The sequence below is a fragment of the Chiloscyllium punctatum genome, chromosome 49 (genome assembly GCF_047496795.1).
Source record: "Chiloscyllium punctatum isolate Juve2018m chromosome 49, sChiPun1.3, whole genome shotgun sequence".
NCBI lineage: Eukaryota > Metazoa > Chordata > Chondrichthyes > Orectolobiformes > Hemiscylliidae > Chiloscyllium > Chiloscyllium punctatum.
The window spans coordinates 25,898,600-25,912,447 of record NC_092787.1 but is presented as its reverse complement, the minus strand read 5'-3'; the positions used below and the strand labels follow the sequence as shown (position 1 = coordinate 25,912,447).

At 48.1% G+C, this 13,848-nt stretch overlaps 1 protein-coding gene across 3 annotated transcripts in view; it reads left to right on the top strand.

Annotated features, from left to right (window-relative positions):
* The first annotated feature begins 3,713 nt into the window (after positions 1-3,713).
* Positions 3,714-13,848, top strand: part of nup214 (nucleoporin 214) — a 120,674-nt gene continuing 110,539 nt past the window's right edge. For all 3 annotated transcript variants that reach the window (XM_072565949.1, XM_072565950.1, XM_072565948.1), the window contains exons 1-6: positions 3,714-3,872; positions 5,054-5,249; positions 6,171-6,322; positions 10,667-10,859; positions 11,537-11,607; positions 12,820-12,883. In XM_072565949.1, coding sequence (XP_072422050.1) covers positions 3,819-3,872; positions 5,054-5,249; positions 6,171-6,322; positions 10,667-10,859; positions 11,537-11,607; positions 12,820-12,883 — 730 coding nt within the window. In that variant the 5' untranslated portion in view covers positions 3,714-3,818. The remainder of the gene's footprint in view (positions 3,873-5,053; positions 5,250-6,170; positions 6,323-10,666; positions 10,860-11,536; positions 11,608-12,819; positions 12,884-13,848) is intronic.

Here is a 13,848-nt window from a genome sequence, read left to right as displayed (position 1 = left end):
CTGTCCACCCTCTACAAGGCCCAAGCCAGGAGTGTGATGGAATACTCCCCACTTGCCCTGGGTGGGTGCAGCTCCACTAACACTCAAGAAGCTCAACACCATCCAGGACAAAGCAGCCCTGACACCACATCCACAAACATCCCCTCCCTCCACCACCGACGCTCAGTAGCAGCAGTATTCACCAACTAACAAGATGCACTGCAGGAATTCACCAAAGATCCTCAGACCTTGCAAACCCAATGCTCACTTCAAACCTAGGACTACTCGGTATGTAGGTTAGTTGGATCTTAGAGTAGGATAGTGGGCTGGTACAACATCGAGGGCTGAAGGGCCTGTACAATGCTGGACTGTTCTATGTAGAAGGACAAGGGCAGCAGAACCCTGTTGATCCCACTCTGTGTAACTCCTGCTAGAAGACTGTAAGTGGTAGGAGCAAAGGTAGGCCATTCGGCCCATCGTAACTTTCAATGCTCTCATGGCTGATCCACTTTCCTCCCTTTTCCCCAAGGGAAAACCTTGATTCGCTTTCTGATTAAAAATGTCTTTCCCAGCTTTGATGATGACCAGGGACCCTGCCTCGACCGCCCCCTGCAGTGTAAGGATTCCACCATTTCACTCCCCTTCTGGCAGAACACATTCCTCCTATCCCTATCTGCTTTTTCATGTCTTTGATGTATGATGCATTCCTGCTCGCTAACCTTATTCACTTTTGCAATGGATAATATTTTTTGATGACAAAATATATCTGGCAGCAAATGGCAAAGCTTGTGTAATGCCTCGTGTTCTGGAACGTTCTGATGATTCAATTCATAATAAAGTTGCCAGGGCTTTGTATGTCTTCACTGAAGGAGGTAGGTTTGGGATTGTCATTAAGGCCCACGTCAGCTGCATTCTGTATGTCCATTACAGCACAGCAGGGGGCTCCTTTCACCTTGGGGTGGGGTGGTGTGGTGAAGGTTTAAGGTTACCCATCACCCCATGACATTAAATGGTGTCACTATCACGAATCTCCTTCTATCATTGTCCAGGGAGTCACCATTTACCAAAAACTGAACTGGACCAGCTACATAAATATAATGGCTACAAGAGCAGGTTAGACTCTAGGAATACTGTAGCGACTAGCTCACCTCCTGACTCATAGAGTCATAGACTGGAGGTTGGCTAACGTGGTGCCACTGTTTCAGAAGGGTGGTAAGGACAAGCCAAGGAACTATAGACCAGTGAGCCTGACGTCGGTGGTGGGCAAGTTGCTGGAGGGAATCCTGAGGGACAGGGTTCAGCGACGAGGGTTACTTCAGATTACAACAGGATCTGGACCAGATGGGCCAATGGGCTGAGAAGTGGCAGATGGAGTTTAATTCAGATAAATGTGAGGTGCTACATTTTGGGAAAGCAAATCTTAGCAGGACTTATACACTTAACAGTAAGGTCCTAGTGAATGTTGCTGAACAAAGAGACCTTGGAGTGCAGGTTCACAGCTCCTTGAAAGTGGAGTCGCAGGTAGATAGGATAATGAAGAAGGCGTTTGGTATGCTTTCCTTTATTGGTCAGAGCATTGAGTACAGGAGTTGGGAGGTCATGTTGTGGCTGTACAGGACATGGGTTAGGCCATTTTTGGAATATTGCGTACGATTCTGGTCTCCTTCCTATTGGAAAGATGTTGTGAAACTTGAAAGGGTTCAGAAAAGATTTACAAGGATGTTGCCAGGGTTGGAGGATTTGAGCTACAGGGAGAGGCTGAACAGGCTGGAGCTGTTTTCCCTGGAGCGTCGGTGGCTGAGGGGTGACCTTATAGAGGTTTACAAAATTATGAGGGGCTTGGATAGGGTAAATAAGCAAAGTCTTTTCCTGGGGTCGGGGAATCCAGAACTAGAGGGTTTAGAGTGAGAGGGGAAAGATATAAAAGAGACCTAAGGGGCAACGTTTTCACGCAGAGGGTGGTACGTGTATGGAATGAGCTGCCAGAGGAAGTGGTGGAGGCTGGTACAATTATAACATTTAAGAGGCATTTGGATGGGTATATGAATAGGAAGGGTTTGGAGGGATATGGGCTGGGTGCTGGCAGGTGGGACTAGATTGGGTTGGGATATCTGGTTGGCATGGACGGGTTGGACTGAAGTGTCTGTTTCCGTGCTATACATCCCTATGACTCCCCAAAGCCTGTCTACCTTCTCCAAGATGCAAGTCAGGAGTGTGAGGGAATATTCCCCACTTGCCTGGATGGGTGCAGCTCCAACAACACTCAAGAAGCTCAACACCATCCAGGACAGAGCAGCCCGCTTGATTGGCACCACATCCACAAACATCCACTCCCACTGCCAACAACGCTCAGTAACAGCAGTGTGTACCATCTCCAACATGCACTGCAGAAATTCGCCAAAGATCCTCAGACAGCACCTTCCGAACCCATGAGCACTTCCACCTAGAAGGACAAGAACAACAGATACATGGGGACACCATCCCATGCAAGTTTCCCTCCATGCCGTTCACCATCCTGACTTGGAAATATGTCACCGTTCCTTCACTGTCTCTGGGTCAAAATCCTGGAATTCCCCTTCCTAAGGGCACAGTGGGTCAACCCACAGCGGGTGGACTGCAGCGGTTCAAGAAGGCAGCTCACCCCCCCACCTTCTCAAGGGGCAACTAGGGACGGCCAATAAATGCTGCCGATGCCTGTGAATGAATTTTTTAAAATCCCAACAGATTAAGTTATCATTATCTCGTTGTTGTGTTTGCCAGCAGCTGTTTTCTATATTACAATAACACCCACACTAAAATAAATTGATTGTGAAGCGCTGCAGTAAGTTCTAATTAGGATCCCTACAAAGTTCCAATGTCGTGGACGATGCTGAATAAATGAATCTAATCTAATCAAAGGTGATAGAGAACTGCGGGTCTGAAATGAACAAAAGCAGAAATTGCTGATGAAGAAGGGTTGGAGAAAGAGAGAGTCACATTGGATCCAAACATTAACTCCACTCTCTCTTTGCAGATACTGCTGAGTTTTTCCAGCAATTTCTGTTTTTGTTTGTTCTGTATCAACGTGAGTCTGTCCTTTGTGCACAACACTGGAAATGTAATTCATGAAGAGGGCCTTGGGATGACTTGATCCTGTGAAAGGCGTTACAGCAATGCAAGTTTGTGAAGGGTTGAGGTCAGCCTTAGCCTCCAGATGGAGCTGAGGGGGAACGGAGAGCGCTGTAGGAGGCGCTGCACCCAGGACGGTGAGGGAGCGGTTCCTCCTCCCTGCCGCAGGGGCCGCTGCAGTCAGGTCAGTGAGGGAGCAGTTCCTCCTCCCCGCCGCAGGAGGCGCTGCAGTCAGGTCAGTGAGGGAGCGGTTCCTCCTCCCCGCTGCAGCCAGGACGGTGAGGGAGCGGTTCCTCCTCCCTGCCGCAGGGGCCGCTGCAGTCAGGTCAGTGAGGGAGCAGTTCCTCCTCCCCGCCGCAGGAGGCGCTGCAGTCAGGTCAGTGAGGGAGCGGTTCCTCCTCCCCGCCGCAGGAGGCGCTGCAGTCGGGTCAGTGAGGGAGCGGTTCCTCCTCCCCGCCGCAGGAGGCGCTGCAGTCGGGTCAGTGAGGGAGCGGTTCCTCCTCCCCGCCGCAGGAGGCGCTGCAGTCAGGTCAGTGAGGGAGCGGTTTCTCCTCCCCGCCGCAGGAGGCGCTGCTGTCAGGTCAGTGAGGGAGCAGTTCCTCCTCCCCGCCGCAGGAGGCGCTGCAGCCGGAATCGCGGACCTGTCTCAATCACCCGGCATCTGACTTCCGCTCCTTTTGTGACGTCGAATTGCGGCGCCGGAAGTGTCAGCTGCGGCCTGTTGGAGGTGGATGAACGACGCCATGGGAGGTGATCAGAGCCCGGCTCCCGAGAGGGAAATGAAGGTGATTTGGGAGGGAATTACAGGCAGAGGGATTGGGGGGGGCGGAGGGAAGGGAGAAGGAGAAAGCAGCGGGAGGGGGAGGGGGGTGAGAGGGAGGGGAGGGGAGGGGGGGAGATGGAGGGGGAAGGGGGGAGATGGAGGGGGGAGGGGGGGAGGTGGAGGGGGGTGGAGGGGGAGGGGGGGAGATGGAGGGGGGTGGAGGGGGAGGGGGGGAGATGGGGGGGGTGGAGGGGGAGGGGGGTGGAGGGGGAGGGGGGGAGATGGGGGGGGTGGAGGGGGAGGGGGAGGGGGGTGGAGGGGGAGGGGGAGGGGGGTGGAGGGGGAGGGGGAGGGGGGGAGATGGAGGGGGAAGGGGGGAGATGGAGGGGGGAGGGGGGGAGGTGGAGGTGGAGGGGGGTGGAGGGGGAGGGGGGGAGATGGGGGGGGGTGGAGGGGGAATACATTAATCCATGAATAGGAAAGGTGTGGGCCATGTGCAGGGAAATGGGGGTAAAGTGGATGGACATGTTTTGTCAGTGTGGGCCGAATGGCCTGTCTCCCTGCTGTATGGCTCTATCTCTCAGCCCTGTCATCACTTAATTCTCCCCAAATTATCTTTGTAATCTCTTAGTCAGATCTGCCAGTTTAGAGTCTTTTACAGTGTGGAAAGAGGCCATTCGGCCCACTGGGTCTACTGTGACCCTTTGAAGAGCATCCCACCTTGCGTTCCCCATGGACAATCCACCTTAACCCCACACCTTGGTGAGGTTGGAAGGCAGCTAGAATCGGGGAGAATGTTCAAACTCCACACAGTCAGTCACCGGAGGGTGAGGCAGCCACTGCGTCAACCTTCTCATTCCCTCCAGATATTGTTCAGTATTTCTCATGAGCTCTTTGATCATTTTCCAGCTCAAGGTGATGTTTGTCCTCTTTTATGTTCTGAGGAAGTAAATGTTCTGCTGCAGCAATGTACTGAATAGTTCAGCACAGAAGGCCATTAGGCCCATCATGAATGTACTTGCCCATTCCCATGACCTTGCAAATGATTTCTCTTTGAGGATTCATTCAATTCCAATTTTTTTTTAACCTTTGTTGCTATATACATGGCACTATATCTGTGTTGGATTTTTCTGTAGGTTTGTTTGATGCCAGCTGTTTAATGACTGGATTTTGAAAGCTGCTTTGTGTAACTTACCTCCACAGAATTTCCACTTCCGTCAGATGAAGAAAGTCCGAATCTTTGATTCTCCAGATGAGTTGCCAAAGGACAGGGTTAATCTCCTGACTTTGTCCAATATGTATGGACTGATTTTTGCGGGCGGTAAAACTGGCCTGAAGATACTGAACACCCAATATCTTTCCCTGGTTGACCAGAGCGAGGGGAACATTAATACAATCAGTATGTCTATTTTGTACTTTAATCACTTATTCCTTTTGGTTAATGCAGGCTTCTCAATCAATCTTCATCTTCAAACCATTATATTGACCTAAAAGGAAGTAAGTTTTTATAAGATTGGCCAATTGAGCCGGCTCCTCCATTCAGTCAGATTGTGGCTGATGCATTTGTGGCCTTGATTCTACTTTCCTTTGTAGGTTCACCTTCAGTAACTCCCCTTCCTTTATCAAGGAGAGAGTACATAAACAAGCATTCGGGACTCTTCTGATGCAGTGATAATGTCCTTGCCACTGAGCCAGTAGACAGGTCCAAGCCTCACCAGCTCCTGAGGTGTGTCATAATGTGCTTGAAGAGATTGAATAAATATTTGCATAAACGAACACTGTATTGCCAGCACTACCGCTTTGTAAGGAGGGATTTGATTGCACTGTTTCACACTTTGAAAGAAATTGTTAAAACATATGGCAACTTTAGTCGCCATTTGGAGATTATCAGACAAGGGATATAACCCTTGGATTTGGGAATGACATTTTTACTCAGAGTTGTAGAAGTGTGGCACCCTCTCCTTTTAAGAGCAGAGGATGATGCTGACTCAGTTAATGGTTTGTAATGCGATCAAAAGATTTGCACTAGAAAAGTAGGAAAATGTGGAGCTAAAGAACAGACGAACCGATTTCTCATTCCATGGCTAACTGGTCTCCTGTAATGATGTCCTCGCTGTATCACCTTCTCATGCCTCTTTGAACAAGAGGCTAATTAATTGTATTTAGATCCCCTGCTGTCTGCTCTGGTGGGAATTAAACTCTTGTCTCTGGAGTATTTGTCCTGGTATCTGGATTACCACCTGACTACCATGACCACAGTGCAGTTGCCCCAGGCTTGTGTGTGCCTGTATCTGAGTCTGATCCTGTTCTCCTGTTACAGTCGAAGATCCTCCTGTCATGACAGTGAATATGAAGCTCCCAGTGCACCACATTGGCCTGAGCTGTGACGATTTCACCTTGTCTGTTGCTATGACGTCGGAGGAGTATGGACTGGTCATTGCCTTTTTCGATGTACGAACGTTTTTGAACAAGGTGAGTGCTAATTTTTTTTCAATAAGCTTCGTTGCTTGGTGTTTGAAAGCCCTGGCTCTCTGTTAGTGCGGAGTTTAACTGGGTTGTCTACTGATGGATATCGACCAACTTTGCAGACCAATCCCTGCCCTTCCTTAGACAGTGCTGAGAAATCTTTAACATTCACCTGGACCATTGGCAGGGATCTCTGTTTGTCTGTCTCTGACAGTACGACAGACAGTCACCTGAGGTTGGTGCTGGAATGGGATTGGTGCACGTGAACCGTTGATTTCAGAGGGGAGAGAACTCAGCCAAGCTCGGAGCAATCCTCCCCTCGGATTATGGGATGGAAGACCCTGGGCGACGGATCAAAATTTCAGAGCTGAGATTTTGCATAAATATTTGTGGAAACGAACACCGTGTCGCCAGCACTATAGCTTAGTAGGAAGGGATTTGCTTGTGGTGTTTCGCATTTTGAAAGAAATTGCTAAAGCACATGGGAAGTTTTATTCCCATTGGGAGTGTGTCAGACAAGGGTGTTACGACACTGGGGGAACCCTTTTGCTAATTTAAACCAAATGTAGAAAAGCTCACCTTGCCTCAATCTGTTAAATTATGAGTGACAGAAAGCTACCCAAATTCCACTATTGAAAGAAAAAAATTAACAATTTATTCTTTAATTCCAAAAAAGAATATTAACCAACAACTACCTACATTGTAAGCCTCCTTTGTCTTAAAATTTATGATCTACTTCCCACTCTATAACAATATACCGATCCAATAAAGCCCCTATTAAATTTACAGCAAATCAGTTTTCAAAACCAGTTGCTGTCTTCAGGTGTCGAACTTCCTCTTCTGCTGCAGGTTGTTTCATTCTGAAAAAAGTACCGTTCAGAGAGAGGGTCAGTGGGCAGCAGGTGCTCTTAGTCTCTCTGGTTAACTGTTCAAAATGCTTGCTTTTTATTACCCCAAAACATCAGATCATCTCATTGATTGGAGGTTGTCATAACAGTAAAATTCAAATTTGATTTGGTGTCAGTATCTTGGGGCATAATTTAAACTAGTTGAATTCGAATAGTTGTGGAAAAAACACAGTATCTGAGCTACAGCTCAAATGTTACATCTTAAAATTATCCAGGACACACTGCCTGTGGTCAGTCACATGACAGGCTTGCCAGCTTTTGAACTTTCACTCTCTCTTAAAGGTACAGTACATGCCTTCAACTCCACAACAAGGGATGTAACTCGTAAAATTCAGCATTGGATTTGGGAATGACGTCTTTAGTCAGTAAGGCTTTTAAAGGTTGATGAGCCAATGGTAGCAAATGGAGTTTAAGATATAAATCGGGCCCGATTAATTGAGTCGAGGGGCTGAGTGGAGTCTTCCTACTCCGTGAAGCTCAGGTTTGTTCACTTTTTAGAAGAGAGAGCACTTGGCAAAATAAAATCGTAGCCTTTACTTCAGCTGCATTAAATATATTGTTTCACGTGCAATTTATTTGTGTTGTTAATCTGTCCTTGTGATGTTGGAATATTCACCACTCCCAGTCCGTCAATATGTACATAGGAGCGGAAGTGGGCTATTTGTTCCTCCATTCAGTAAGACTGTGGCTGTTTGAGTTTGGGATTACACATTCCCATCTCCAGCTGATGACCCTCAATCCCCTGCCAGATGAGAATCTATCCATCTCTGCCTCAAAACCGTCACTGACCCTGCCTCCACGGTTCCTGAGGCAGAGTGTTCCAATATGCTCATCGGTCGAGAAAAAAAGTCTATCCACGTGAAACTGTTACCCCGACGCCATCAGCTTTTATTTTCCGTAATAGCTTCAGTGTAGCAGCTTTTCAAATGCCTGCTGGAAATCTACAGCTGGACCTCCATTGGCTTCCCGTTTATCCACTGCACATGTTACAGAACTCCATCTCATTGGTTAAGCATAATTTCCCTTTGACAAAACGATACCGGCTCTTCCCAGTTTCAAGTTTTCTTTTAAGTATGCAGCTGTAATCTCTGATCAATTCTAACACCTTGCCCACGACAGGCATCGGGTTGTTACTCTGCTTTCCTCCCTTTTTGAATGAAAGGGTTGTATCTGTGACTTTCCAGTCTCTTTCAGTCTTTGATGCTATGTTATGGAGAATTAATACCAGCACATCTGCTACCTACAAGCAATCTCTTTTAACACCCTAAGGTGAAATCCATCTAAACCTGGAGACGTTTCAGCCCACAGTTCCATTGTAATTCCACAATGTTTCCCCCCCCCCCCCATCCTAATTACAGCTATTAATGGAATGCTTTTTGTATCTTTCTTCGGAGAGACAGAAGCAAACAATGGCTCATTTCATTCACCATTGCCTTTTTTATCTAATTAACTTCCGAAGTGTGCCCTCTCTAGCCCAGACTTGATTTACTCATTTCCTTATTAAATAACTATAGAAACTCTTGCTATCCACTTTTATTTTCTTAACTAGCTTCCACGCCAACTCTAATTTTTTCATCCTGATTAATCTTTGAGTGATTTTCTGTTATTCTTATGATCTGTACTTATCTTTGAGCAGATGCGTACTTTCTCATGCTTTTCCTAACTTTAGTTAACAATGGATAGTTAAATTCATCCAAGACATGTGGGTGTCACTGGCTGGGCCAGCATTTAGTGGGCAGCACGGTGGCACAGTGGTTAGCACTGCTGCCTCACAGCGCCAGAGACCCGGGTTCAGTTCCCGCCTCAGGCGACTGACTGTGTGGAGTTTGCACGTTCTCCCCGTGTCTGCGTGGGTTTCCTCCGGGTGCTCCGGTTTCCTCCCACAGTCCAAAGATGTGCAGGTCAGGTGAATTGGCCATGCTAAATTGCCCGTAGTGTTAGGTAAGGGGTACATATAGGGGTATGGGTGGGTTGCGTTTCGGCGGGGCGGTGTGGACTTGTTGGGCCGAAGGGCCTGTTTCCACACTGTAAGTAATCTAATCTTTATTGCCCATCCTTTGACGCCCTTGAGCAAGCTGGTGGTGTGCTGCTGTCTTGAACCACTGTAGTCCATCGGATGTGGGCATATCCACAGTGCTGTTAGGGAATTCCAGGCTTAAGGAACAGTGATATATTTCCAAGGTAGGACTGTGCGTGGCTCTTGCAGGGGGTGGTGTTCCCATGTTGCTGCTGCCCTTGTCCTTCTAGGTGGATGTGGTCTTGGGTTTGGACGATGCTGTCTGAGGTGACTTTCTGCAGTGCAGAGTATAGACGCACTGCTGCTACTGAGCATTGGTGTTGGAGGGGGTCAGTGTGGTGCCAAGCAAATGGGCTGCTTTGTCCTGGATGGTCTCAAACTTCTTGAGTGTTGCTGGAGCTCCCCCCACCCCCGTCCCCGTCCCCATCCCCATCCCCAGGCAAGTGGGGAATATTCCATCACACTCCTGACTTGTGCCTTGTGGATGGTGGACAGGAGTCAGGAGGTGAGTTATATCCTGCAGGATTCCCGGCCTCTGGCTGTGGTAAAGCTGTAGAATTACCTACCGGAACCACTGTCCTGCCATAACATCAGTCCCATTTGTGAATTAAGAACAATTGAAATTCTGTTATACAGGAGTTGGGGAGGTCATGTTGTGGCTGTACAGGACATTGGTTAGGCCACTGTTGGAATATTGTGTGCAATTCTGGTCTCCTTCCTATCAGAAGGATGTTGTGAAACTTGAAAGGTACCGGAAAAGATTTACAGGGATGTTGCCAGGGTTGGAGGATTTGAGCTACAGGGAGAGGCTGAACAGGCTGGGGCTGTTTTCCCTGGAGCGTCGGAGGCTGAGGGGTGACCTTATAGAGGTTTACAAAATTATGAGGGGCATGGATAGAATAAATAGACAAATTCTATTCTGTTCTGTGGGGTGGGGAGTCCAGAACTCGAGGGAATAGGTTTCGGGTGAGAGGGGAGAGATATAAAAGAGACCTGTGGAGCAACTTTTTTCACTCATCTGGATGGGTATATGAATAGGAAGGGTCTGGAGGGATATGGGCTGGGTGCTGGCAGGTGGGACTAGATTGGGTTGGGATATCTGGTCGGCATGGACGGGTTGGACCAAAGGGTCTGTTTCCGTGCTGTACATCTCTGTGATTCTGAGTAGATGGAGGGCATTTATTGAGGTTGTTGAGCACATGTACAGAGCTACGTACTGACACGTGATTGAGTTGGGAGGTATATGTTGGTAATGTTTTCATCTGTTATATAAATATTACCCTGAGAGAATGTGGGCTCTCAATCTGACCATCCACTGACTTCCCTCACTGTAAGGCTGTCCCTTTGTTTGTCCTGATGTGATGCTGCGTCGACTTTGCTCCCAAGTTGTGGGCTGCATAAATGCAAGTTTCTTTTTTGTTGTAGGACAAGCTGCAGAAGCGACCGTTTGTGTACTACAAGTCGGAGAAAAAATGCACAGTGACCGATTTGAAATGGAATCCGGCTGTGAACTGTATCCTGGCTGTCTGCATGTCCGACGGAAGCCTGACCATCCTGGAGGTCACTGATGTCATTAAGCAGCATGCCTCCCTTCCCCCTACAGCCGATATAACCTCATGTAGGTATCGCTCTGGTTACACACCATACAGCGCTCTGCACAGGAACACCATGTACTGACCCCACGGGTAGGCTGTATGCAAAGGCTCATGTCAATCTCACTGTGGGGTGGAAGGTATGTTCCTGCGTGTTTTCCTAGGAGGAGATGGCACATAGTGTCACTGGACAAGTAATCCAGGGCCCAGGACAGTGCCCAGGAGCTGTTCGTTCAATTGCGCCCCCACCCATCCAACCTCAACTCCTCCACCCACAAGGAAGCTGGTAGATTTACATTCAGTTGCTAAGTTGACAATATCAAGTGAACGTTGACCATGAACCTGCCATCCATTGTATAAATACCAATCCCACCTGGCTCACAAATGTCTTTCAGGGAGACAGACTCGCTGTCCTGACCCACTTTAATCTGCACGTGACTGCAGATCCAGTGAAATGCAGTGTGACCTATGAAATGGCCCACACGGGGCAAGAACAGTTAGGGATGGGCCTTAAATGTTGGCCTTTTAGCAACTGGCACCTCCCATGAATCAGTGAAAGGGAGAATGCCAATCTATGGACTTGTTGGAGTGGCCTCATTCTCACTGCTGTTCTCCTGCTCTCAGGAGGATGCTGCTGTCATTGGGCTGGGGAACCTAACCATCACCAGAGGTTTCACCATGTCTCTCCCAATTTTTCCTTTAGTGTGCTGGAGTCCGAAAGGGAAGCAGCTGGCTGCGGGGAGGCGGAATGGGACGGTTGTTCAGTACTCGCCGGTAAGTGTCAGTGAATTATTAATCATTCATCCGCAAGTACTTCCATGTCCTCCCCTCCCCTGCACTGCCTCATGTGCAGCAATCTGATGAGATATCAGCACTGTTCCACTCTGGTCTCCAGTGTTGATCATTCCCAGTGTTGCCTTTGGTTCCTTGGGCCCTCAGCTTTGGAATTCCCTCCCTGTTGATCTCAAATAGTCCTTAAATCTGGTGTGACACGTGTTATCTCCTATGACTTGGCTTTATTCTGATATTACTCCTGTGAAATGTCTTGGGATTTCTTTACTCCATATAAGGCCCTTGATAAATGTGAACAGTTGGCGTGCCCGAATGGTCTGGATCAGTTTCAGTCTGGAATTGAGTTCTACTTGAGCAATGGACACAGCACTGTTAGGGATGTTTGACACAGTAAGCCGTTCCACTGAGAGCAGAATACAAAAGGTTTTGGCTGTTTCCCCAACTCAAACTTCACTGCTCCTGAATTGGTGCGGAAGCAGTGATGCAGTGATATTATCACTGGACTCGTCATCAGAGAGCCAGGTAATGTTGTGGGGACTTCGGTTCCAAATTTGAATTCAGTACAGATCTGGCATTAAAAGTCTCAGGATGACCTTGAAGCCACTGTTGATTATTGTAAAAATCCATCTGGCTCACTCACTAATGTCCTCCAGGGAAGGGAAATCTGCCATCCTCACCTGGTCTGGCCTACATGTGGCTCCAGCCCCCAGCAGCATTGTTGACTTTAAACTGCCCTCTAGGGTGGCATAGCCTACCACTCAGTTACATCATAGAGGGAGGGCACTGGATGGACTGTTTTGACATTGATGAAGGCACCAAAACTGATGTTGGCAAACACAGCCCTGTTGATCCCAGCTAAGACCACCTCCCCAACTTCTGGGGGGGAAAGTGCCAACATTGGGAGAGCTGCCACGCAGACTAGTCAAGCAACAGCCTGACAGACTCACCACACACACCATATTCAAGACACCACCATCGCCATCACTGAGGAGGGTGGCTGCTGAGGGCATTGGGGATGTGCAGGAGTTGACAGGCTCAGGAGTGTGGTGATGGCCTGGGGGTGTGGCTTGATACAGCAAGGTGAAGCTGAAATACAAAAGCTTTGATCTTCTCATGGGAGTGAGGAAGTTCACTGTCCCACCTCGTGTTATTCTCATCTTTTCAATTGGAAAACGTCAGGTTCTTTTCTTCCAGGTTCTCCAAGAAAAGAAGATTATCCCGTGCCCCCCTTTCTACACAGCAGACAATCCAGTTCAAGGTATGAGGGGTGTAATCGGAGGATTGTGTGCTATTTGTTAGGTCATTGCTCTGCTGGCTCTTTGATTAATCCTGCTCTTCCTCAAGCCTGCACACGTACCACCTCCGGTTTTAATTCGAGTTCCCTTTGGAAGGTTATCAAATCAGCTTCCACTGCACCTTTTGGGTGGCTAATTCCGGATCGAGCTCCTCACCGGCCACACAGCTATTTGGATGATACACCCTGACATAGCTGTGATTGTCCCGGTAACCCCCCCGCCCCCCACCCCTGCACGCTGTAATGAGTGTGACAGTAAATCTGTGTCCCCTGACCTCCAGGGGAAGATATTTCCTCCTGATTAAGTCAATCAAAACCCTGCACAACTTTGAACTCAACCATGCCAGTCATAGGCAAACAAAACTGAATTATTAACATGGAGCTAAAATAATAACCATTAACTTAAACCCCTTCTCTCTCTTCACTCTCACCCTCTCTCTGGCACACACACTGTCTGACACACGCACTTGTGTAATGTATAAAAGGAAAGAAAACACTGGGGAAGTGCAGTTCAATAGAACCAATCTGCAGGGCAGCATGATCTCTGAGCTTATAATTTGGAGTTTTCTTCACGACAGACAAAAGGCAGTTGGTACACTAATTATTGTCTTTCAGTGACTGGTTAGAGAGAATAATGAGCTAGCTTACAGAATGTGGTTAATCCACTGCACAGACAAGGAAAGAACCTTTCTCTGTTGCAGCCTGGAGACCTCTGCATTTTGATTTGATTTGCTTTATTATTGTCACGTGTACTTAGGTGCAGTGAAATGTTTTGTTTTACATGCAGTACAGATAGAGCATAGCATACAAAGCGAGTTAGGGTGGAGAATACAATGTTCCGGCTGCAGAGGTGTACAGAGAAGAGCGAGATCAACATTAATTTAATTCTGTTGCCTGACATGTTGTTGCCCCTTCATCTCAATACCTGG